This window comes from Cynocephalus volans, chromosome 10, assembly GCF_027409185.1.
Source record: "Cynocephalus volans isolate mCynVol1 chromosome 10, mCynVol1.pri, whole genome shotgun sequence".
In the NCBI taxonomy this organism is placed as follows: domain Eukaryota; kingdom Metazoa; phylum Chordata; class Mammalia; order Dermoptera; family Cynocephalidae; genus Cynocephalus; species Cynocephalus volans.
The window spans coordinates 14464390-14491308 of NC_084469.1; the positions used below are offsets into that span (position 1 = coordinate 14464390).

The 26919-nt window shown below is 48.6% G+C and overlaps 1 protein-coding gene across 1 annotated transcript; it reads right to left on the reverse strand.

Moving 5' to 3' along the window:
• Positions 1-7835: 7835 nt before the first annotated feature.
• On the reverse strand, positions 7836-26357 carry TRIM25 (tripartite motif containing 25). Its single transcript, XM_063112874.1, has 9 exons — positions 25757-26357; positions 21069-21164; positions 17866-18099; positions 15761-15932; positions 14098-14166; positions 11878-11904; positions 11444-11527; positions 11266-11364; positions 7836-8425 (listed from the first exon to the last, which is right to left on the reverse strand). The coding sequence occupies exons 1-9, from the start codon at positions 26354-26356 to the stop codon at positions 7899-7901; spliced, it is 1908 nt and encodes a 635-aa protein (XP_062968944.1). The 5' UTR covers position 26357; the 3' UTR covers positions 7836-7898.
• Positions 26358-26919: the final 562 nt, after the last annotated feature.

Here is a 26919-nt window from a genome sequence, read left to right on the forward strand (position 1 = left end):
ACATTCGACCCCCACTTCTTGTGCAGCGCCTAGGTCCCGGGCAGTGTTCTGCATATTTAGGAAACAGCAGAGAACCTAAGAGACAGAATCTCTGACCTCGGGCAGAGATTTCTTGTGGGAATTGGAATTTCTAGTGGGAATTGAGAGAGGAGGATTAAGGGAAGTGTGCCTTCCTCACATCACCTCTCGCTTGCAATAAAATCCAAAACCAGGCCACAGAGTCCTCCAAACGCCAGACACGTTGCTTCCCCCGAGGCTTTCACTCTTATTGTGAATAAACCTTACCTGGCTTTATTCCCTCGATACCACTTTTCCCCTAATACCTATCTGTGTGCTGTCTATTCTCTTTGCTAGGATGTAAAACTATGAAGGTAGGGATTTGCGTGCTGGCACGTAGTAGGTACTCAAGAAGTATTTACTGAATGAATAAGTCACTCCTCCGTTGGGGTCAGTGTGGCAACAGTAACATGGTACAGAGGAGATCGCTGACCGGAGTTCTACAGCAGCATACTTGGAGGATAGGAGGGGAGAAAAGTGACATGGAAGAGCAGCCACCCTAAATAAAGCAGCAGCAGATGACCCATGACCTGGGGAGGCCACTCTCAGACTACTCCAGATTTAGCAAGTTGGTGGGATTTTCATTGGATATTGTTGCTTTGTTATAAGAAATACAGGAGCATAATTAGTAGCACGAGGGAAGGAGCTATCTGATGAGATGGGAGAGATCAAAACTACAAAAGAGAAGAGATGACTGTGGAATAGAATTCCAAACTTCTAGCATCCTTTCCTTTTCCCCATAGTGGAGACGACTGACTCCTAAAGGAGGACAGCCATGCCTAGTACTGCTGCACTTAGTTTCTGGTTATTAGCTACCTTAAAGACAGGTGGCAAATGAATGGCCAGTGTGCGTCATTGTTAGGATATGTTTTAAAGAAATCTAACTTGAGGCATGTTAAACAGTTAGACATAAAGAGCAGTGTCTCATTACGAGTCATTAGGAATAGGCACGCAAAAGCAAAATAAATAAATAAATAAAAGCTCCAAGACAAAAAAGGCAGGAGGTTAGAACAAACCTCAAACCATGGATGAAAACCAAAATACACATATCATAATATGACAGTGTGTCATATAGTTTTGTTTATTCATAATTTAGCCTTTTCCAAAAAAGACTTGAGGGAGCTGTGTATATTTAAAGAGGTTTTCACTCATAATAGTTAAAAGGCCTGATGTTTTAAAAAGTAAGCTTCAGATGAAATAATAAGAGAAAAACACAGTTGATCTGGGCGCCCTGACACTTGAAATCGAAAACAATTCTGGAAATTGCTTTAAAATACTTTAAGAGAGGAGGCAAAGGGTGGACGGAGATAGTGAAACAAGAACAGCAAAATGTTGGTCATTGTTGAAGCTGACGATGGGCACGTGGGGGTGCATTACACTAATTCCTCTTTCTTTAGGTAAGTTTGAAATTTTCTGTGATTTAAAGCAGGGGAAAAAGAGTAAGCTTTGGTTATCTGAGAAATGGAGGCAAAAACCCTGCTCTCTAACAAAGTTAGACAGACAAGTCATTACCATATGATAGAGTTTGGATGTATTGTCCCCCTAAAACTCATGCGGAAATCTGATCCCCAATGTGGCAGTGCTGGGAGCTGATTGAGTCATGGGGGCGGATCCCTCATGAATAGATTAGTGCTCTCCCTAGGGGAGGGGGGCCTGAGTGAGATCTCACTCTATTAGTTCCTGTGAGAGCTGGTTGTATAAAAGACCCTGGCTCCTCCCCTCTCTTGCTCCCTCTCGCCATGTGATCTGCTGTCTGCCCCTTTCTGCCATGAGTAGAAGCAGCTGAGGCCCATATCAGATGCAGCTGCCCCAGAATCATAAGCCAAATAAACCTCTGTTCTTTATAAATTACCCAGTTGCAGTATAATACTTCTGTTATACCACCACAAACGGACTGATACACCATACAATTTCTTTTGTAGTTTTCACAACTGAGCCTTAGGTTCTTCTTTTGTTATGGAGATGAAACAAGATGAAAAATGGGTAAGTGCCCAATGCCTGTTCAGTAAATGTATGAATCTGTACTTCTTGGGGGGAAGGGCAGGTGAGGAAGGCCCTTGGCCCATAAATCCAGAGGGAAGTCCTGGTTTGTTTAGGAGAAAACAAAAAGAGAAACTAACATTTATTATTGACTGTCCATTATGAGCTGCCTGTACTCAGCCATTCTCTACAACTGTGTACTATCATCCCCATCCATGATAAGAGAAACTGAGACTTAAAGAGGTTCAGTGATTTCCCAGAGACCAACAGCTGATAAAAGAACCATGTCTCAAATCCAAGTTCATTTGGCTCCAAAGCCCTTGTGCTCTGCTAAAGTTCCCACACTGTAACTTGTCGAGGCAGTATCTGATCCAAGTAGCACACAGTAACATCTAACAATCTTGTAGTTTGGAAGCACATTTGTTTTTTAGTAAATATGTGGAAATGAGCAGAAGCAGATCAAGATGATTTCAGCCAGCTCTTCTGGTTTAAACCGAGAAAAATGTTTGGCCTACTAAGATCACGGGATCGTCTTGCTGTCCCAGGCAGGCAGGACCTAGCCGACTTGTGCCCTCAGAGCTGGAGCTGCCTAGAGGCAGTCGCCCAAGAATGAGAAGGCACAGACCTACCTGCAGAAGGGACCCGGAGGTTGGACTTTGAGAATACCATACTCAATCAAAATCACTTCTGCAAACAGCTATGGGGAGCTCACCACCATCACAGGGATGGCAAACAGCTGGAATCAGGGCCAACACACAGAGGCATCACAAAGGAACCCTATTTTATTCTTTTGTCCATTCATTCCAAATTGTCCTGTCTTAGTTTTGTTGCTTATAACAGAATACCTGAAATGGGATAATTTATAAAGAAACTAAATGTATTTCTTAACTGTTTTGGAGGCTGGGAAGTCCAAGGTCAACAGGTACATCTGGTGAGGGCCTTCTTCCCAGTGGGGACACTGCAGAGTCCTGAGGTGGCACAGAGCATTACATGGTTAGGTGGCTGAGCATGCTAGCTCAGTTCTCTTTTCTTATAAAGCCACCAGTTCTACTCCCATGATAACCCATTAATCCATTAATCTGTGAATGGATTAATCCATTCATGAGGGCAGAGCCCTCATGACCTAATCATCTCTTAAAGGTCTCACCTTTACAATACCATAGTCGGATTTTCCACCCTCTTAATACTGTTACAATGGGGATTAAGTTTCAACATGAGTTTTGGAAGGGACATTCAAACCATAGCACCCCCTTTCAACTACTCTTTCTTATTGTATCTCTTTCCTTTCCCTTCACTCCTAGACCTGCTTTTTTAGAGCCTTTTTGTATTTTATGTATTGGGATTGAGCCACAATAAAATGCAGGTAGACTACCACTCCAAGGTCAATAACAGTTGGAGACCCATCCGTTATTCATGATGCTATGGCATTTCAAGACTGCCTGGGAATTGGTGAGAAAGCAGATATAAGACCCATGACAGAGTCCAATACTTGTTAGTGGTTCACTCCAAGAGACCACAAGTGACTTAAAAATCACCTTGTCACACACATGCACGTACTCCCAGCTTGTCTTTACTTTACTGAGGAGTCACAAATTACCATCCCGCACTTTTTATTGGAACAAGAGTATCTCATGGCAGTTGAAGTGTCATCTCCGAATGGGAGGACTGATATAATTGAGTATTTCTGTGATTACAGTGACAGTGAGGAAGAAAAAACTGCAAGAGGAGGTGGGGATGAGAGAGAACAAAATCTGGCACATGAAGCCCTGGGGACTCCACATAGGAGAGAAAAAACTTGGGAAGTTCCTGTTAAAAACAGTATATTTTATTCTAACAGGTTGGTCAAGAAGAGCTCAGCCAAAGTTTGCAGGTCCCACCACCTCTGTTCTGATAACCAACTGGTGTACTGCAATACAATTCTAATGCTAACCACCCAGAGTTAGATCAGATGCCACAGGTTAAGGGACCCAGTCCCCAAGTTTAGATGCCAGCCCCACTTTGGGAATCCAAGGTCACCTGCACTTCTGACCGACTGGCTACAAATACAGGTTACCATGAACACCCTCAGGTTAATAATTCACTAGAAATCACGGAACTCAGAATAGCACCACACTTATGATTACAGTTTTATTACAAAGGATACAAATCAGGACGAGCCAAATGAAAAAGATATAGGGCAAGGCCCGGGAGGGTCTCGCATGCAGAGCTTCCATGCACTTTTCTCAAGGAGTCAGGGCACATCACCCTCCCGGCACATGGATGTGTTCACCAGCCAGGAAGCTACACTGAGCTTCAGTGTCCAGAGTTTTTATTTGGATTTCATTATGTAGGCATCACTGATTGAATCACTGGCCAGGTGATTAAGGCCCCATCACTCTAATCACATGGTTGGTCTTTCTGGTGATCAGCCCCAATTCTGAGTCAGTCATATCACCTCTTAGCATAAACTCAGGTGTGATCCAAGAGGCTCGTGAATAACAAAGGTGCTCCTATTACTTGGGAAGTTTCAAGGATTTAAAGTCTCTCTCCCAGGAACCAGGGACAAAGGCCACTCATTCTTCATTATACAACAACCTTAAATCCACACCTCCTGCAACTTCTACCCCAATTCAAACAAGGATGAAATCCACTGAACAGGGCCCATTTCTGGCCTGGGCTATGATTTGTTTCCTGTTTTCACTTTTTATTACAGAAAATTTCAAACATATGCACCAGTAGAAAGAACATAATGAACTCACACATTCCCATCACTGTTCACTTATTATCCACACGTGGCTTACGCTCGTTGATAGTCCCACCTCTTTTCTCTCCCTCAACCCTTGAATTATCCTGAAGCAAGGCTCAGGCAGATATCCTATTAGTCTGAGAATTCTCTATCAAAATCTTCCCAAGCTCGTTGCACCCATGGCAGGCCTCAAATGGGCTATACAGGTCTACTAAAGTCTCAACCCCTGGAAAGGGGTGGGTGGGGCCTGGGCAACTAGAAGCCCCTGTGGTGTGCGCCCAATCTGTTGACTCCAGTAGTATTTTCTACCTGCGCTGTGATGAAAGAAAGACTGCCAAACACTGCTTTATTGAATTCAAAGTTTCTAAGGCACATCAGCTAGCCCTAGCCTGGTCTACAGCTATGATTATCTCCTTAAAGAATCAACTCTTCAAAAAATAAGCTCAAGAAATAACAGCTCAAATACTCTTCATTAATTAAAATCAATAGAGGGAGGGAAAATAGGCAAAAGATTACGTATCAGTATTATACATTGCAGATCAATTTCAGAGTAATTACAGTAGGAATAATTACCCAACCAGTCTTGAATAATACAGGCTTGACTCTGACCTTTGGTTTATCATGCCAAAGTGACTGAGACAGTCCCCAGTCCCTGGGACTAGGATAACCTTTTATGTTTGTGTTTCTGGGAATTTCTAATACTTCCCCAGGGTACCAGAGGTTTTCCCTTCACATGTGCTAGGAGATATCTCCTCCACGGTGGAATGACTAGAGTGGTGAACAGAGTCATCCTCTGCCTTCTCACCTTATTCTGCAAAATGAGAAACCAGATGGACAGAAAGGTTCCTCCAACTCTAGGACTCCAGGGTTGTGCAGCAGTCCTGTGAGGGTAGGTAATGTGGAGTCTTACCATTGCAAACAGAAGAGTTCAAGACATCAAGGGTACACTCCTCAATTTACAACTCCAAAGGACCTTGCACAGAGCTCAGCTATGGTTACCAACTCGAATCTCTTGTAAACAAAGGGACTCAAGCTTCCCTATCCTGAGCTACACATTTGCCATGGAGGAACACCCTCTGTTCCCCGTGTCTCTGCAGAAGAGAGACATCACAGGAGCCATGGATTACCTCTGGCATTCTACTTCTCTAAGCCCCCCTGTTTGCTAAGTATGCATTGGCTTCAGACAAGGCTTTTGTTTCAGAAGATCAATATATGCTTTTGACCATCTTCAAAAGCAGAGAAGAATCACCAAAGAACTTTTCTTCCAAGTAGCACAGGAAGAAAACTTTTAAAGACCACATATTACCTATTGCAGGGATGTCTTCCCTACAAAGATTATCTCTCTCCCAAGGAACTGAAAGTCCTTGCAGGGAGATGACACAGATCACACATCTGTCAGCAATACCAAGTGCTGTGAGCCTGATAGAGTGCCCCGGAATTCCAGCACAAGGCCTGAGATGTGTTAAATTAACAAATATTCATATGAAAAGGTCTGGGGTCCTGACTTCCTCAGTGGTGACCTCTTTTCATAGCATCAAGAAGCCTGATCAGAGCTCTCCTCTTGGGAAAGGCCAGAACCGAACTCATCTCAATATAAGAGGTTAAATTTCTCACAGTTTAGGTATGGGAACTTATGACCTGACAACATCAGACTATAAGTAGCTTAGGGATATTCCAGCAATCCATTCACTCCTGCCCCTTAACTGACTGGGTTATGTTCACTGCACAGGAGCACTGCAAGGAAAATAGCCACTTGTCTGACCATCTTTCGCTCGTTCCCTCCCTGGTCCTTAATAGTCTTCCTGACCTCTAGCCTGGTCAATGTGAGCATCTTGAATTGGCTCAAATGAGGAAGAAGGGAGAAGAGCTAGAGCCAGCCACAGGCCTATGACTCATGCAAAGGCCAGCACTGGGTCTGCAGCCTGTGGCCAGGGATGAAGAGGAATGTTACTGTTTCCCACGGGGTCTGCTATGTGGCCCTTTTGGTCATGGGGTAGTCACACCCCAGCAGGTGACCTAGTATGGTCCCCAAGGCAGCCACATGCAGCCTGTCTGCATGATAGCAGGCTTTGGATATCTGGCTTACCTGACCGTGCTAGCCACAGTGGTATCTGCACCAGACAGTCCAATATGTCACAATCCAGAGGAGGCAGAGGCTATCCCTGAGGAGAGTTGTCAGTAAGAAGGCAAGACCCTCTAATAAGAGCAAAACCACCATGCTTCTGTTAACGCAGGACAGGGTCCCACCTGCCCAGCAGGGTTCCTCATCCAGTAGCCTAAGCCTCCAGCAAGGCTCATGGCAAGCAAAGCATCTCTGCCGAGATGTCTGTCATAGCATGGGAGTGGGAGGGATTTCTGTCCAAACTGGACCAGGGCCACCTTGACCTTGAATCAAATTCAACACAAGTTCATTTAGATCATGGTTTGAAGACTTGGCTTAAAAGGTTCCTATTCAAAGAAACATATTAAAACCCTGGGGTAGGGGGATGGTGATGGGACGAGCAGGATAGGAAGGGAAATGGCTGTTTTCTAGTGAAGTAGACACTCTCCTTTGGAAAATTTTATCTGCGTGGAGACCTGCTGTGAGTGGTTTCCCCACAGCATGGATAATAATCAGGAGACCGAGCCCCAGCATGTGGGTAAAAGGGGGTCCTTAATATTGAAATTCAGTGACTTTGGAATTTTAAAGAAATCTATTCAGACTGATCAAAACATCAAGATCTGAAGGCTACTCCAGAAAGCAAAGGGGTGTATACCACATGGCCCGAAAAAGAAACCGCTGTGGCTGTCGATTTTTTCTAAGAGGAAAGGGGCATTAATGACTTTACTCCCCAAAGCTGTGCCCAGCTGCCCAGCAGCCTGGAGATTTCCCAGAACAATGGGGAGGAGGTCACCCTGCCCTGATGGGCACCAGGAGTTGAAGATGCTTCCTAGCCCACAACACAGTCACCCCCACCCCTTGCCCTGTCCAAATCCCACTTCTTATCCCATCTCCTCACCCTCTCATCAAACCCCCTCCCATCCTTTCAACCCTTGAGGACACTCAGGAAGTTCTTTAAAAAGATTTCCACCTGCAGCATTTTCACTAGAGTCCCAGGCACTCCACAGGCAGTCAGCCAGGGTGTCCGTGGCCTGCCTACTTGGGGGAGCAGATGGACAGTGTGGCCTTAGCGAACACCCAGAAGGCCGGGTACAGAGCTTCGGTGAAGTCCACCTTGAACTTATACATCAGGTGGACCTTGTCGGCAACAGCGAAGAAGATGACAAAGCCATGGTCACAGTTGAGAAGCACGCCGACCCGCGTGGCCTTGGTGGAGGGCAGCGTTTTCTCCATGTTGTTGTGCCAGGCGGAGATCTTGGTGTTGAACCACTCCACGCACCAGGAGGCGCTGTTGCGGCCGAGCCGGCTCTCGGGGCCCTGCCGCTCCATGCTGCCGTAGCAGACGCCCACCCCACAGAAGTTGTTCTTCTGCAGCTCCACCTCCCAGTAGTGGATCCCCTTCTTGTAGCAGTGCAGGCCCAGCACCTGGGAGCAGTATGTGAACCTCTGGGGATGTGGCCGATAGCTCTGAGGGATGTCAGCCACAGAAGCTACAGAATAATTCTCCGAGAGAACCACCTTGTTGTGGGCGGTGTTGTAGTCCAGGATGACTTTAACATAATCTGAGGAAACATCACCCCAAGGAATCAGTTACAAGGAGCCCAAAGTGCTCTCACTTTTAGACTTTCCCTTAATGGTACTATTTATTCATTTGCTTTTTCTTTTTTTTCTTTCTTTTTTTTTTTTTTGGTGGCTGGCTGGTATGGGGATCCGAACCCTTGACCTTGGTGTTGTAACACCGTGCTCTAACCAAGTGAGCTAACCAGCCAGCCTCATTTGCTTTATCCATCCAGCCACTCGCATACCAATCCATCCACCCATCCACACATCTAGCCATCTAGCCATTTTGTCTAGCCAGCCAGCCATCTGTCCATCTATCAGTCACCCATTTATCTGACCCAAAGCCATTTACTGAGCACCTGATTGATGGCAGATTCTCAGCAAGACACACAGCAATGAGCCAGAGACTTCATGGAGTTCACACTCCAACAAGCAAGGCAAGTCTACCAGTAACAACACTTGTGAGACCCGCAATCTGCTCAAGGGTCTCACAAGGGTCTGCACAGTGCTGTAGGGACACAGAGATAAGGCAGCTGATTCCACCTGAGGGGTGGGGAGAGCACAGGGGAATAGTCACAGGCAGGCTGGAATCTGAGCCAAGCAACATAAGTAGAGACGAACTACACAGAGGAGAAGAGAGGCGAGAGAAAGGCTACTCTGGGCAGAGGGAACAGTGAGGGCAAAGCCATGGAGTCACAGGACGGTGGGCATGTGCGGGGACCAGGAAGGCTGAGTGGCTGGATCACAGAAGCAGCAGTGGGAGAAAGCAAACATGTTGGGACCAGAGAGCAAACAGCCAAGGGGTCTAGACTTTAACTGGTGAGCAGCAAGGAGCCAATCGAGGTCTGTAAGCCCAGAAATGGCCTGAACACATCCTTCGTTGAGACACTAGCACACCCTTCTTATCCTTCCTGCCACTTCCAACCAGATCCAGGAGATCTGAAGACTAAACTCCCACACTCAGCCTCCTCCCTAGGACACACCTTCTCTGCCCCTCCCCGCACAGGTGATCCTGGGCCTTCAAGAGACAGGTTATGGGGCAGCAAGGCAGACAGAGACAATCCTGGCTTGGGAACTTGGGAACCAAGAGACCTGGGTTTCAACAGCACTTACCACTCACTCCCCAGCTAGGTGGCTGAGGACACCACGCTTTTCTTCGGGGCCTGAGTTTCCCCCTGGGTGAAATGAAGGGGCTGGGAAATGTTCTCTAAGGTCTTAAGTTGCTAAAGCTTTCCTTTCCCTGCTTATGCGGCTCAGCACCACTGCCAGAGGCTCGGGCGATGGTTAGCTCCAGCCCAGTGCTGGTTCTGAGATTCACTTGGGGCCAGGGACAGCAGGGGACTCCAGGGAGTCCAGCCCTGAGAAGCCAGGGTACCCACAGATCCCCACCCAACCTGCTGTAGCTGCAGAGAAAAGAAGGGCCCAAGGTGTGTTTTCAGACTAGGTTTTGGCCGCCGTGTGGAAGTGGATACGAGTGGAGGGCTGCCTGTGAAGGGCTGGGTGAAGAAGAAACAGAAAGAGGGGCAGCGGGAGGGCCCTAGCCCTAGCCTTGAAGAAGGAACTCCAACCACCTCCAGGTCGGACATGGGAGGACACGCTTGCAAAGGCACTGGAGAAGCAGCAACTATGGGGCAGCTGGAAACCCAGGGGAGTGTGCAAGGGGAGAGAGTGTTACACAGAGCAGGAATGCTGCCAAGATCATGCTAAATAAAAGCTGAAAGGTGTCCTTTGAGTTTAGAGGCATAGAGGCCCTTGCTGACCTCAGTGAGAGCTGTCTCAATCAAAGGGCAGGGGCAGAGGTCAGGCTGCAGTAGGACCACGATGAGATTTCTGCCTGTCATCTCGGCCACACACTGCAACCCTGGGCAGCTTTGGAAACCACTGAGATTCTGATTGAACCGGTCTGGGGTGCAGCCTGGGCATCAAGTATTTTAGAGAGTTCCCCAGGGGATTCTAACATGCAGTCACTGCAGAGACCCACCAATGGGAATAATCTTTAGAACTGCATTTTCCCAAATTTTCCTCAAAAGGATCACCAAAGAAATGAGTTAAATGTGGGCCCAGGAATTTGTATTTTTAATGGGCATTCAGGTGAAAAGGAGGCAAGAAATGGAACTGCAGCCAAGAAAGTTCTGCTGGTTTTGCTGATTCTGTTTTTGGGATTTAGAGACATTTGAACATGCTCTGGATGGGCAGGCCCCGATAGAGAAGATGAGGGTGAAGAGACAGCAGAGAGAAGGCCTAATTGAGGGTGGAAGATTCCAGAGAGAGCAGGAGGGTGAGCTCCAGAGTCCAGGGCTAAAGGACCAACCTTGGGGAAAAGGGTGGAGGGGACATGGGGCAAGAGGTAGATGCAGATGAGATGACCATGACTGACAGGCCATGGGAGGCCGCTCCAGGCTGCCTCTCTTCTCTAAGAAGCAGGGGGTGGGCAGGACAGGGAGCAGACCGGAATCATGGAAGTGGGAAGGCTCCAGAATGGTGGTTCTGGAGAGGGACAAGAAAATGGACAGGGGACACAGAGCAGTAGTGCCGGCAGTGGAGCCCCAGGGAAGGCTACTCTGCCAGCCCAGAGAAGGGGCAACTCAGATCAGCCCGATTGAATGGCAAGACAGAGACTCAAAGGACAATTGTGCAAATAAGCTGGCTAGGAAGGGAGGTGAGGAAAGGCAGATACTGCTGAAAGGGAGGAAATAAGGCAGCCATAAAGCAGAGGCCAAGTGAAGAACAGCAGCTGACCAAGCTGAGGGCCAAGGGCCAAGGGCCAAGGGCCAGGGCGGTGCAGAGCTGCACAGGACAGACAGAGAGCCAGCAGGTCTGCACCACAACCGAAGCTACTCACACTCCAGGAGCTCGGATCTGGACTTGGCTAAGAAGGTCTCCAGCACCTTGGCCTTGAGAGCTGCTGTTTTCGGCTGTGAGGCAGTGGTGTTGGTTGCAGCTGGGAGGGGAACCAGAGAGCTATTTTCAGGACGAAATCATAGTTGACACCCCACGGCCCCTTGCCCACAATATCTCACCCTCTTGGCCAACTTCTTTTAAATCCACTAACTGTTCTGGGGCTCCAAAGGTGGGAATCTTGTTGGGTGAGGCAGGGGCGGTGTCTGGGGAGGACAGAGGAGAAACGTGAGTTGGTGACATGACGTGGAGTAACTTTATGGCTTCTGCTCCCTCCAAGCTGATTGTTGTTAAGAGCCACTTTCCACCAGCACACACTTGAATAGCCAGGGCCACAGAGGTGAGTCCAGAAGGGCTACAGCTATCTTATTCGTCTTACTCATTTACACATGGCCTCACCTCCAACCTCAGGCCTGCCTGTCATTACAGAATATAACCATAAAACTCAGGCCCCATCACAGAACCCTGATAAGATGGGTCAACTTTTGTTGCCAGCATTTAGTTCTGTGCTTGGACAGCCTCAAGAAACAAAAAGATGCAGAAACGCGTAACTTACAAGGATTCTTGGGTTTCTTCTCTTCTTCTGAAAAAGAAAGTTTTCTGAATTAAGATATGTTCAAGCACAACACAACGACACTTTCACAAAACCATAATAATATTCACTTGCATGAATCTGACCCATACACATACAGCTAGGATGTTTTAACTTGAAAACTATAAAGGGCCAACAGGCAAAACCAATGTATGGTGACAGAAACCAGCATCGGTGGTTGTGAAGCAAGTCACTGACTCAGACAGAGAATGAAGGAAATTTCTGGGGTAATGGAAATTCTTTATCTTGATTTGGAGAATGGTAACGTGTATGCATTTGTCAAAGTTTACCTAACTGTATGTTTAATGTCTGTGCATTTTACTGTAGGTAAATTATATCTTCATAAAAGAAAAAAGCAAATAGAAAAACAAATAGGGAGTCACTAATAAAATGTGCTTGCCAAGTATTATGATAGTCTTTAAAAAATATCTGGAGTGTGTACCTATGAGAACTGAGTTTAGCTAAAATAGTGGTTCTCAGTGTGTGGTCTCCAGACCAGCAGCATCAGCCTCACCTGGGAACCTGTAAGAAGTGCAAATTCTCGGGCCCCACGCCAGACCTACTGAATCAGAAAGTCTGGGGGTGGGGCCCAGCAATCTGTCGTTGACAACCCTCTGGGTGATTCCAAAGCACACTCAAGTGGGCTGAAGATTCCAGGTCCCCTCTTGGCCACGTCCCCACCACTGGGATGCAAAGGATCCTATCCCTGCCCACCTGCAGGATACTTTATATCACAGATAAGCCCTGCTCTCCCATGATCCCTTGCCTCACCACCAGACCCGCCCTCAACCCCACGTGGCCCCCAGGCTCCTCCTTCCTCCCACTTCAGAGTCATACGTCCCCCAGGAGCTGTCTTCACCCTCGCCCCACATCCTCTCCTCCACCACTCTCCTGCCCACTCCCATGGGATCAGCATCTAAGAAGGACCCCAGGCTGTGTCATGGCTACTCTTAGGTGTTTCTCTACACTATGACTAGTCCAGCCCCTCAGCCTATTTATCTTAAGCCACTTTCAACACAGAGGAGCCTCGATTCATTCCCGAATTTAACTTCCATGGCTCCAACTATTTCCTAGAGTGTCACTCTGCTAGGGCAAGAGGGCAACACCCTGCCAGGAAGCGGGCATTCCTGATGGCCAGCATTGCAGCCACTCATGCTAAGGGTGCTGCTGTCATCTGGGCAGCGGTAGGATGCTGTCGGGGGCAGTCTGACTCGAGAAAGACATGAGTTTCTGGTATTTTTTTGGCCAACCCTTTAACTTCCCTTTGCACACAAAGTGCCCTTCAACGTTTCCAGCTGGGCTGAGGGCTCCCTCCCATCTGCTCCTGGCACCCCAGCCCTGACTCTATGCCTTTCAGGGACTGCTACCACCGTTTGTGTGCTAAAGACAACCTAAACAGTAAAAATAAACCACAAACCCAGAGCTCTCTCATCCACCCAGCCACCCAGTGGGGCGGGGCATCCCTCCTTGGTTCACACTGACTTCTCAGGGAGGCAATAACAGCTAGCAATAACAGTGACATATTTATGGCTTATCAGTAGCTCTCACGATCAGTGTCCCATGTGAACTTCACTCACAATAATCCCGTGGGCTCAATATCATTATCATCCAAATCTGACACATGAGGAAACAGGACCATTCTCCTCCCCTAGCTCCATGTCAACAGCACGTCTTCCCAACAAGGGTGATATAGCCCCGTGAGGGGCAAAAATTGATCCTTTGGGGAGAGAGGTTAAAAAAAAAACTTCCTCTTTTTTATGTATAAAAGCACAATATATAAACCAACGTACAATACGTGTGTGGTATTAAAATTTCATAGGGGGACAATTAGGAAAAAAATGTTCTAAAATGGCTCGGGGGGGAAGAGGAAGGAGAGCAATAATGAAAAAGAGGCTGGGAAACACTGGAATAGCAGAAGCACGTTACAACTCAAGGACTGAACACCCCTGAGCCACCAACGCTGATGGACAGGTCCTCCTATGTGCCCCACAGGAGCTCCGGCAACAGTCCTTCAACTCCCTCTTTGCGGAGTCTGTCGCCAGACTTTTCTCTAGCTGGACCCATGGAGACATGGGACGGGCTGTGCCCATCTGCAAAAAGCAGTGACCCCTGTGAGTGTCTCAGCCAGAGTACCAGCCAGCCGCAGCCACGCTGTTGCCATGGGGATGGGGTAGGGCTACTTACTGTGAAGGACCTTCTTTGCAGTGCGTGAGGATTTGTATGTGAACCCCAGGCTGGGCTCTCCAGGGTCACCTGTGCCAAAGAAGAAGGGCTCAGTAACTGCAGCTCTTCCCCACCCACCCTAGTAGCCAGGTTGGCCATGGCAGGCAGGTAGAGGGTTCACACAGAGGGCCATTTCTGCCGACCTTCCCCACCAATCATTTACAAGAGACAGAAACGAGATAACAGAAGGACCAGTTTGATGGGTTCCCTCTTTTCTCTGGCTTAAAACATGGCTGGGGTCAAATTTCTTCTCCACCAGCATCCAGCTCTGTGACCTCTGAGGCCTCTCAGAGCTCTGGTTTCTTGGAGAACGCAACAGGGATGGGTCCACCTTGCGGTTGATGTGACCCCTGGAATGAGATGAAGGTGCCTGGCACATACATAGTGGAAGCTTGGTCAACATTAGTTCCTTTCCCGCTGGGTTTTTTCTGTTCCAGAGACCAGTCAGCTGGTCCTCGTATGCCCTGCGAAGCACTTCCACAGTGGAGCCACCCCACCACCTGTTTCAGAAGCCCTTCTGCAAGGATGCTCAGCTTGCCAAGCTGAAGTCCAAGCCCATTCCTGGATGACACAACCGAGATCTGCTACGTGCTAGGCTCTAGGCTAGGTACTGGGGAGACAGCGTTGAAGAACAGACGCAGCCCCTACCCTCCCAGAGATCACAGCCTAGCCAGGGAGACAGGTGGGAATCCCAAGAGTAAACTGACACGTGTGCAAAAGGCCCCAAAGGAGGAGGAGGATCCCAAGACCTGCCGGAGGAGCGGGAGGGAAGGCAGGGAGGCTGGCTGAGAAGAGATCTCAGCTGAGCTTCTAGGGTGAGAAGCAGATAACTGCGGAAGACAGTGCAGTTCGAGCCTTCTGCGCAGTGGGGGAAAGCACATACCAAGGCCTGTGCTGGGAAGCTAAGCATATTTGAGGAACTGAATGCAGAGAGACGCACAAGAGGAGGATGGGGGGACACAATGGGGCTGGACAGATGGACAGGGCCTGGCCTGGCTTGTAGGCCAGGGTCAAAAGTCTGCTCTGTAGTCTAAGCAATGGAAAGGCCAACAACGGGGATGAAGGGGAAAAGGTCCTGAAATGCTCTCTGGCTGCAGCAGGGGACATAGACCATTTAGGAAGCTGCCACAGTCATGGGCACAGGTGATGGCCACAGAGAGCAGGCAGGTGGTGGCCAATGTTGTGTCCAAGGATTGAGTCAGGAGATATTAAAGAAGCAAAATCTGGCAATGGATTGGATATGGGGGAGAGAAAGGGGACGTCAAGGGGGAATTCCAGGTTTCTCTGACCCCAAAACTAACCACTCCCTCCACCAAACACACTGAGAACCCGGAGTCCATTCAAAACCCATCCAAGTCAGCCACAAGATCACAGACAAAAACAGCCTGTCCAGAAAGTCCCATCAAAACATCAAGCCCCCAAGATGTTTTAGGAGAGATGGCTATAATGTCAGGATGAAGCAGAGACCCCACTACCCCCCAGATGGAGGGAAGATGTTTCAGGAGCCCTGAAACTCAAGCCCCAACACTCTGGATCACACCTCTCCTCCCATCCCAAAACACTGAGGGGACCATCCAGTTTCAGGCTTCCGCAGGGGGCAGCAAGGAGGGCTGCTAATGGTTACCTGAGCTAGTGGGCTCATCGGGCTTCTTCTCCTGGAGCTGCCTGATACACCGCTTCAGCTCATTCTTGAGGTCTAAGGTGCCCTGGTAAACACCCTTTATTAGCTCGTGATTCAGCTCCACCTTGGGGACGTAGACTGGCTTCGTTGAGATTCCTTGCAGTTTTGATGCTTTCTGGAACAAGCCAGGGGGTTAGTGCAGGCAGCTCTGGTGAAGCCAAGGCCAAGGCTAGGTCCTCACAAACCCCAAGAGGAGCTTTCCCATGCCCATGGGCACTAAGCCCAATTGGGCTGCTCAAATAACAGGTTGCCAAGGATTAAAGTGCCACTTTAAGACACAGCAATCTGGAGCTGGAAGGCACCTTATCTTACAGATGGGGAAACTGAGGTCTAGCCATGACACGTGGCCTGCCAGGAACTCCGATTAATGACACAGACATAGCTGGGACAGAGGTCTCCTGACCCCTGGACAATGCTCTTTCCACTCCTCCAGCTGTGGCTGGAAAAGCACAGGAGACGCAGGACCGTCTCTATCCTAGAGGAACAGCTCTAATCACATGTCCTGACAACGAACAGGGATGCCTCAAGATATGTGGGACCAAGCAGGGAACATCCAATCAGAAGAAGCGATCTTACTGAAGGTCCCAAATTTTGAGAACAAATACAGCATCTAGAGGCTGGGACATGGACTCAGAATCCTTCTCGGAGAGCTCTAGGCAACTGCTCCAACAAACAGGAGTGAGCACTTAGAATGAAACTTGACACTGAACAGCCTGGGCATGGATGGGCATCTGTGCACAGAGAGGAGAGGGTACCCGGCCACTCCTGTACTTGCCCCACAACCTGAACAAGGAATCTGGGCCCTTGAGGTACAGTGGCAGGTCACTGCATCAGTGTGGTGCACTGGACACCCCCGGCATGCCACATTCTGCTGTGTGCTGGACAGGCAAGAGGAAGGGTAGTAATTAGGGACGGGCTTATGGCCAAAAGAGACATGAAAACAAGCACATCTGGAACGACATCACCCAGTGCTATAGCAGAGGAGCGTAACGTGCTCTGGAGCATCAACAGTGGCATATTCTGGGATTCAAGGAAGATGACGGGAACTGGAGCGGGCCCTGGGAGGACGCAATCCACTAGGCAGAGGAGGTCAAGCTGGGCATTCCCACCAGTGCCAGGGAATGGTGAGTGCCCCACTGTGGTTGAAGCACATAGACGGGCTGCAGGTGGGTGGCAAGAGATGAGACTGCTGGCAAAGGTAGGGTCCGATCACCAAGGACCTTGGGGGCCATGCTAAGCAACATGAAGGCAGAAAGGGCAGAGCAGTCTGTGCTTTGGAAAGACACTTCCAGGGGCCATGTAGAGGAAAAATGGGAAGGAAGAATGGAGGTGTGTGTGGTAGGCAACATTCTAGGATGACCCCAAGATCTCCCCTCCCCCATGTACATACCCTCCCTAAGCACTTCCCCTAAGTACAGGTGGGACGGTGAGTATGATAGGACATCACTCCTGTGATTAGGTTACATCATATGGCAGAGGGGAAGGAATATAACAGGTGTAATTAAGATCCCAAACTATTTAATTTTGAACTAATCAAAAAGGGATTATCCTGGATGGGCCTGATTTAATCAGATAAAAGCCCTTAAAAGAGGGGCCTAACCTTCCTGGAGGGAGAAATTCTCCTGCTCGCTTGAAGAAGTAAGCTGCCAAGATGAGAGAGGGCCTCAGCTGACAGCCAGCAAGAAAGAGGGGACCTCAGTCCTACAACCATAAGGAACTAAATTCAACAATATGTGTGCTTGGAAGACAACCCTGAGCTCCAAAAGGATTGCAGCCCAGCCAACCCCCAGACTGCAGCCTCGGGAGACCCTGAGCAGACAATCCATGAAGCCATGTCCAGGCTCCGATCCAGGAAACTCTGAGACAATAAATGTGTGTCCAAATAAATAAGCTGTTGCACAGCATAGAAAACTAATACACCGTGTCTCTCAGGGACACTTCCAATGACCTCATACAGCCCCAACTCCTTGAGGGCCCTACTGCACCTATAATCAACATCACGATGCTGGGTAAAAACAGTATTCAGCTATGCTCTCATCATGACCCACCTCCAGAAACTCAAACTCATCCCCCTTAGTCAGGCCAAGTTCAATCTCCTCCTTCAGTGTCTGGATCTCACTCTTCTTCTTGAGGAGAATCTGATAAATGGTGTCCAACTTGTTGTTGACCCTCTTCTCCTCTTCCTTTATCTTTCGTGTCACGGCAGCCTCTGAGGCATCAATGAGTGACTTCATTTCCAGGTATTCGTGTCTGAGCTGCTCCATCTTCTTGTTTGCAGACTCCTGAAAGGGCCAAGGCAAGAGGGCACCCATTAGATTGGCAAAAACACTGAGGCTACAATCCCAAGTGCTGGTGAGATGCAGAGCAGCAGGAACTTTTACCTTTACTTCGTGGGAGTACAGAGGGGCAAAACCACTTTGGACAGCAATTTGACAATATCTAGTAAATTTGGAGGTGCTCATGCCCTATAACCTTGCAACTGCAATCCTAGAAATATACTCTAGAAAAGTTCTCAGACACCTGCCCCGGAGACATGTGCAAGAATGTTCATAGGTAGCATTGTTTCAAATAGCAAAAACCTGGACACAATCTGAACAGTATCAATAGGAGACTTGATACACAGACCAAGAACTATTCACAGGGTAGAATATGAAACAGTCATGAAAATTAAAACTGTAGCGATGCATGGATAAATCTCCGTGAGAGAAAAACTTGGAGAAGATATATAGTATGATGCTCTTAAAACACACAGAATGGACGTATTTATGGCTAAGGAATGCATACATATATAATAAAAGTATAAAGAAATGCATGGGAATGAATGAACAAATTCAGGATAGTGGTTGTTTCTGGAGGAGAGGCAGGAGGATATAATAAGTGAGAAACACAGAGCAGGGGCTGCACCAGTGTTATTTTATTTCTTAAGCTAAAGGCTGTTCACAGGTAATTTTTTAAAGAAAGGGCATGATGCAGCTCTAGAAAATTTCTAGACAATATCTCCTCTAGAACTGTTCTTTCCAATAACATAGCTACTTGTAACATGTGGCTACTGAGCACTTGAAATGTGGCTAGTCCGAATTGAGATGTCGTAAGTATAAAATATATATTGGCTTTCAACAACTTAGTACCAAAAAAAGGAATGTAAAATATTTCATTAATACTTTTTTAATTGATGATTTCTTGAAATGATAATATTTTGGGTATACTGAGTTAAATACATTGTATTTTTAAAATTAATTTCACGTGTTATTCAAATTAATTTCAAATTACATCAGAGGCTCCCATTATATTCATATTTCTGTTGGACAGCACTGCTTTAGCAGCTGCAGTTTTATTTAACATGCTGGGTAACCTCAGTAGCTCAGAATTAAACATAACAAACAGAAATACATACAAGAAGGATAGTACTGGGAGAGTTGAGATTCAACTATTTCTTTATCCAACCCTTTACTCTGCTACTGCCAATGTGACTATTAGTGTTCCCCAACATTCATTCTCCCCTTTTACCTTTTAGTAAGAGAACACCCCCGGAGTTTTGTTGGGGCATGTGACTGCCCAGACTACATTTCCCAGCCTCCCTTGCAGCTAAGCTTAGCTCCTCCCAGTGAGGCATGACCAGAAGTGACACGTGCAATACCATGTCATCTGCTTAAAAGGAAATTGCTTGTTGTCCTCCACTTCCCACCTTGGCCTCTGAATTTTGAGGTGTCTTTGTTACAGCAGTTTGGCCTGCCCTCTAACCAATACAGGCACTTTCATGTACATCCTTTCATTTAAGCTTCACAATCACCTTTGGAAAGAAGCTGTGATCCCATTGTGCAGATGGGAAAACTAAGACTCAGAGATCTGCATAACATGACCAAAGCCACATAGACTAGTATGTGACAGAGCTGGTATTCTAACCCAGATCTCATTGAATTAAGCCACAGTTGCTGCAATAAAACTGGGTGCTGCAGCTCTGAAAGAGGGTCTTTAAAAATCAAACCTTTCAATTTAAAGGCAATTGAACCTTATTTAAAAAATTGTAAAATAAAGGAAACAAAACTGCTATGATTTGAATGTGTCCCCCAAATTTCATGTGTTGGAAACTTAATCTACCAGTTGGTATGTTGATGGCATTTGGAGGTGGGGCCCTTGAGAGGTAATTAGGATTTGATACAGTCATCAAGGTGGGGTCCACATGATGGGACTGGTGGTTTTATAAGAAGAGGAAGAGTGACCTGAGCTGACACATTTTGCCCTCTCATCATGCAATGTCCTCTGCCATGTTATGACGCAGCAAGAAGGCCCTCACCAGATGCTGGTGCCATGCTCTTGGACTTGCCAGCCTCCAGAACCACAAGCTAAATAAACCTCTTTTCTTTATAAAACACTCAGTCTGTGTTATTCTGTATAGCAGCAGAAAACTAATACAGAAAATCACCTCTAATTTACCACTCCAAAACTTCCACTACTCTCCTTCTATAATACTCCCTTCCAATCTTTTTTCCTATGCTTCCTATAATAAGTTAAATGCTGGCCCCCCAAAAGATATGTCCACATTCCAGAACCTGTGAATGTGACCTTACTTAGAAAAAGGATCGTTGCAGATGTAATTGTATTAAGGATCTTGAGATGAGATCACCTTGGATTACTCAGGTAAGCCCTCAAGCTAATGATAAGTTCCCTTATTAGAGACAGATGAGAAGGGACACTGAGGGAGGAGGAGGCCATGTGAGGACAGAGGCAGAGATTGGAGCAATGCAGCCAATAAGCCAAGGAACACCTGAGTCACCAGAAGCTGGAAGAGGAAAGGAAACAGTCTCCCCTAGAGACTTCAGAAAGAATATGGCGCTACCAGCACCTTGAATTTGGACTTCTGGCTTCAAGAACTGTGAAAGGATAAATTTCTATTGCTGTAAGCCACCAAATTTGTTGCAATTTGCTATGGAAGCCCTAGGAAACTAACACATGTCCTTTTTATAAACACATGCAACGCCAGTGGGTATATACTTTTGCTTCCTGTTTTTCTCCTACTTTATATCATAACCATTTTTCTATATTACCGCTTTTTAACCCAAATTTTTAATGATTCCTCCTAGGTTGAGTTTACGGGTAGTTTTCAATGTGTCTGTGAAGGATCTGTTGGCCACACAGCTTTTTGCATGCTTTGCAACGTTGACGTTTAATTCTGACTCTTGTGAGTGCACCAAACACCAGCCTTCTCGGGTCGGAACCGTGCCTGTCCTGCCTGGAGGGTCCTGCCACTCACCCGCACATCCTGTTGCCTGGCTCTCACGTCTTCCAGTGCTTTCGACGCACCATTGATCTGACCGTACATGACAGTTAGTTTCTGCCTCAGCTTGTTCTGCGGGGAAAACAAACGAGGGTGATAAAGCACCTCTTCAGCCCAGCCCCCGCAGCACCCAACGTTGGCAACCATACCCCAAATCTAACCCACAGGTGTTTCTGCCACCCCAAGTCTCACCTGCTTGTAGCTTTTTGAAGCACTTCCATATTTATTGTCTCCCTTCATCTTTACAGGGGGACAATACAGTAAAGAAGTTAAGAGGACAGCATTTTAGCAGACAGGGTCCAAGTCCCAGTTCCTAGCTTTGCAACTGTCTCTCACCTGTTTTTTTGGCCACAGAATAGAATTGTTCCCACCTCCCAGGGGTATTAGGAGAATTAATTGAAACAATGTAAGTCCACAGCACACTGCTTGGAGCTTAGTAAAGACATATTAAATGTCAACCTGACTTATTGTGAGTTTCTTCACTGCTACCCATTTAACAGCTGATGAGACTGAGGCAAGGAGAATAGCAAGGTGACCAAGCTTACACAGTGACAGCACGAGCCGGGACAGCTGCACCAGCAATGGCAGATGAGGTCATTCAGACCAACCCTCCCTTGGCAAACAACCAGAAAAGCAGAAAAAATATTTGTAAAAAAAAATCTGCAGGGCCGGCCCATGGCTCACTTGAGAGAGTGAGGTGCTGATAACACCAGGGACGCAGGTTCGGATCCTACATAGGGATGGCTGGTTCGCTCACTGGTTGAGTGTGGTGCTGACAACACCAAGTCAAGGGTTAAGATCCCCTTACTGGTCATTTTTTGAAAAAAAAAAAAAAAAAAAAAAAAATCTGCAAAAAGTAGATCAAAGCAAAGAAGGATTATGGAGCCAAGATCCAGGTGAAAGGGACCCAGAAAGGTAAGCCTGACATCTGGGATTATTCTCCCCAGAGGCATCTGCCAGTTCCAGAAGAAAGCTGGGAGAGCCTCTGTCAGCCCCAGGGAGGCAAGGGGACAAAAATCAGAGTCCAAGGCTCACCTGGCCACCCTGTAGGCTGGTCACCAAGGGCTAGAAATAGGATGAACCGGCCCAAGGAGCTAAAGCCCAGCCACAAATCAGTTAAATCCCTAAAACTAAATTAGACTAATTCAGAATTGCTAGGTCCCTAGCCACGTCCAGAAACAAAGATAAATTGTGCAGTAAAGAAGATAAATCATCCTCGTATTATTTCTATAAATTTTCATAATCACTATCTGAGTCTTCTCCCTCTCTGCTCAGAGGAAATGTTGGGGCACAGAAATGGGAAGGAAAAAACAACCATGACGGCCACAATAACAGCAGCTGGTATTTACTATGTACTTACTAGGTGCCAGGCACTGCTCTAGTGCTTTACATGTATGAACTTATTTAAAGCTAAGAACAACACAACACTATGAGGTAGGAATTACCCAACCTTTACAGATAAGGACACTGAGGCACAGAGCAATTGAGTGACTTTCCCAAGCCCACATTGCTATTAACTGGCACAGCTAAGATACTGGTATTTAGTGAAATCACTCACACACACAAAGATAAATACCACCTGTTCTCCCTCATAGGTGGGAGTTGAAAAAAAAAGAAAAGTCGAGCTTACAGAAGTAGAGAGTAGAATTGTGGCTACTAGAGGCTGGGGACAGGGAAGAGGGAGGCTGGGAAGAGGTTGGTTAACAGATTCAAAATCACAGCTAGACAGGACTAATAAGTTCTAGCGGTGTATAGCAGTGCTAGGCGTCTGTGATTAACAATAATTTGTTGTATGTTCTCAACTGACTAGAAGAGAGGAGCTCGAATGCTGTTGTCATAAACAAATGATAAATTTTTGCGATGATAAGCTAATTACCCTGGTTTGATCATCACACATTGTATACATGTATTGAAATATAATTCTGTACTCCATAAATATGTACAATCAATACATGTCAACCAGAAATAAATAACAGACACGTGTGTAAACTGAGCACGCTGAAAAACTCTAGGAAAAAAACATTTCCTCCCCCAACTAGCTGGCTCAACATACTGTGGTCCTCCCTTCCACTTTCCTGCCTCTCCCACTCCACCCCAGATATTCAGGGCTGAACCTGACCTTGAATGTGGATTTGAACAGTCCAGTGACAGTTACATATAAGGGTTGGAAGCAGGGACCAAGGCCACGCTAACTTGACCCAGAAAGCCCAAGCCACTGATGACGTTTCAGACTACCTCTGTGACACTGCCCTTTCACCTGGCCTCTAACTGTGGCCAAAATGAGGTCCGGGCCAAAGGCCAGGCCCAGGCAGAGCCGGCCTTGCAGGTCTCAGAGCAGGAAGAGACCTCAGAACACCCAGCGGCTACAACCAATTCACCCCCAACAGCCGCTCTGAGCACTGCACCCTGAGCCTTTTATTTTAAAAGATTTTATCCACCATTAATCAAACACAAATGACAGTCCCCTCATCACAGACAGGGGCTCACATGACTCCAGACAAAAGAAAAGTGGGCCAAGGACTTTGGTAGTCACAACAAAACCCTAATCAAGGGTAAAGAACTTTTTGGAGTACTCAGTATCCTTTCACAGACAAGGAACTTGGGTCCTCCGTGTGGGAGGCACCAAATCCTAAGTCCATCCCACACCAGTGGCCAAGACAAGCCAGCCACCCAAGGCTGAGGGCACTGCCCAGCTGGGACTGGCACAGTAGCAGGGCTCAAAAAGGAGACCCATTAAAGGACAGTTGGGAGCAGGGAGAAAGGCCTGTTATGAGGCTTGACAAGCCCAGCTTGCAGGGCACACGGAGCTGGGCACACTCTGACGCTGGCCGTGGAGGCTGAGAGCGAGCTGTGACTTCTGGCCTGGATGGGCAGGCCCCTCCTGTCCTACCTGCCTTCTGCCCATGGATAAGAACTTTCACAAGTGCCTCTTCAGGAGCCAGGCTGCCCCAATCCTCACTGGCAGGCCTACGTGTCTGAGGCAAGGACAACCTGGCAGCCCAGGGCTCCCTGCAACCAGCCACTTTCCCCTGTACCCGACTAACAGAAATGGCAGCAGCGGCTCTTATAGCACTTTCACAGGAAAACACTTACATAGATTGCCTCATTTAACTCTCACAATAACCTTCTCCGACAGGTACTACCACGATCCCCTTTTTATCATATCCCAGCTGCAGAGATTTCCCAACCGGGAAGCAGAGTCAGGATTCAAACCCACATCTCAACACCCACTCTGGTTGGAACCCATGTAACCAACGACGTCTGACACTGGGTTCTGCCAACAAAGCATTTCCCACACAACTTATCTTTCCGGAGCCTCCAACCACCCTTGGAGATGGGGAGGGAATTCTATTAATCCAGTTTGGTAGATAGGGAAGGTGATGCTCAGAGATCGGCAGTGACTTGCCCCAAACCACACAGCTATCCAGGGCAGAACAGGGCCCCCGGCTCCAAAGGCTAGGCTGGTCCAGGTGTCTACACCCAAGTTGGTTGTACCTCCGAGGAGGTGAACTCGCAGGACATGCCCTGAGGTCCGACTTTTGAGACTCAGAGAAAATGTCCGGAGGAGCCCAGCTCAGACCCAGAGACAGACGAGGCTGGGGAAGAGCTGTGGCCAGACGGGAACAAGGCCTGTGCCTGTTCCTGGCGCCGCTGAGAACATCCCCTGACCTCGCCCAGCCTCACGTCTCCTCGGACAACACTCAGATGGGCCTTGTTCTGCCTGACAGTGCTGTGAGAAGAAAATGAAATCAGGCCATGCTTTGGAGCTTGGACTGGTAAAACAAAAGGTGGTTCAATTACATCTTTTCAGACTCTGCTTTGAGTTTACAAGGGGAAGGTATGATCCCCCACCACCACTAAAAACATTGCACACCTGAAAGGCCCTTAGGAACCCACCTGGTCCCACCTCCTTACTTTGCTGATGAGGACCCAGGTCCAGAGGCCAAATGTCACACAGCCAGATGAAGGACACTGTGGTGCAAGAGTGTTAGCACTCCCTTTGAGCCATATCCAGGATTCCTGGGACTCTGCCCCTAACAGCGACCCTCCCTGGTCACTATAACTCGAGCTCACTAAAGGCTTTTGCTTACATGACCTCAAGCCTCCAGGAACGTCCCATGCTCTGGACTCTACAGACATGGGTATGAGGCTGGCACATGGGAAGAAACTGTGAGTCAAACCAACTTGGGTCCCAGCTCCCGTCTGACCACATCTACATTAGCTCAGGCTAAGTTAACTCCTCTGGACCTCAGTTCCCTCAATCCTGAAATGGAACTAATAATACCCACCTCCTGGGTGCTACCAGGATTTAATGAAGGAACAGAGCTAACCTCCAGGGTTCGTATTTGATATTCAAGACCCTCTACTAAACACCATCAGACAAGTGCAGGCTTAAGGCAAGCAACCTCATCTATGTCTTCAGTTGTCCCCTCTGTAAAATAGGTGTGTGGGGTGGGGTGAACTCAGGATGACGGGAGAGGGCTATATAATCTCCCAGATCCTTTCTACTCTGACAATAGGGATGCCCCTGCCTGATCTCAAGCCCAGCAAGACCCATCGATGTTCCGGGAGATCTAGGGTATGCCAGACATGCCCACGGTGGCCCCTCTGCACAACCCCGCAGGCCCAGGCTGCGGTCTGCTCCTTCACGGGTCACCCCCTACCTCCAGGTCGGTGCTGGCCTGGCTCAGGGACGCGGGCGAGCACGCCTTGTGCTCCACCAGGCAGATGTGGCAGATGCACTCGCCGTGCTCAGGGCAGAAGAACTCCCGCAGCCGGTTGTGCTGGGGACATTTGCGGTGCAGCAGATTGCGAACCGGCGGTTGCAACGGGTGGTCCTGGAAGGCGGGGCTGTCGAAGTGCGGCTGCAGGTGCACCTGGCAGAAGGAGGCCATGCACACAAGGCACGTCTTCACGGCGGCCTCCTTCAGGCAGAGGTCGCAGGCCACCCGGGCGTCCGGAGCGGGGGCGTCGGCACGGGCGGGCGCCGTCCAGCCGTCGGGGGGCGGCGTCTGGGCCAGCTCGGCCTGCAGGAACTGCTGCACCACAGCGCACAGCACCGTGTTCTTGTGCAGCTGCGGGCGCGTCTGGTAGACGGCGCGACACTGCGGGCACAGGTACGGCGCGCCCTGGACGGCCCACGTCTCGCCCAGGCACGACCCGCAGAAGTTGTGGCCGCACGGCGTGGTGACCGGCTCCTTGAAGGGCTCCAGGCAGATGGAGCACGACAGCTCGTCGGCCAGCTCAGGGTACAGCTCCGCCATGGCGATCCTGGGCGACCGGACGGGACGCGACGCGTTGCAACGGCGTCCGCGACTGCTGCACTGGAGCCCGGAGGCCGCGGAAGAAACGAAACTGAGCAAGGGCGGGGCGGGCCCCGCGGCTTTCAGGAAGTCACGTGGGGGCACGGGGGGTGGGGACACGGGGGGTGGGGGCGGGCAGCAGGGGCGGGCCGCACGGGGGCTTCCCCCGGAGCCCGAGGTCGCCGCGGTCCGGGTCGCTGACGAGCTGGTGGGCGAGGTTCGGATCCCAGGTGTCCCACAGGTGGGCGCTGGCGCCGGGCTCGGCGCTTGGCGATCTGGGTGTTTCAGATCATGCTCGCGACCACCGGGAGGTTTCTTAGGGCCACTCTGCGGGTGACGAAACTGATGCGTGGGGTGGAGAACCTCGGACCCCGGAGCCGGAGCCCAGGTGCAGTAGGGCACAAACGCGCCTGGAGCAGGTCCCCTCCTTCCGAGATCTCCCCCGAGACCTGAGATGTCCCCACCGTCCCGTCCCGGGGACGAGCAGGCCTTTGAAAAAATAACTATTGTAGGAACCGTTAAAC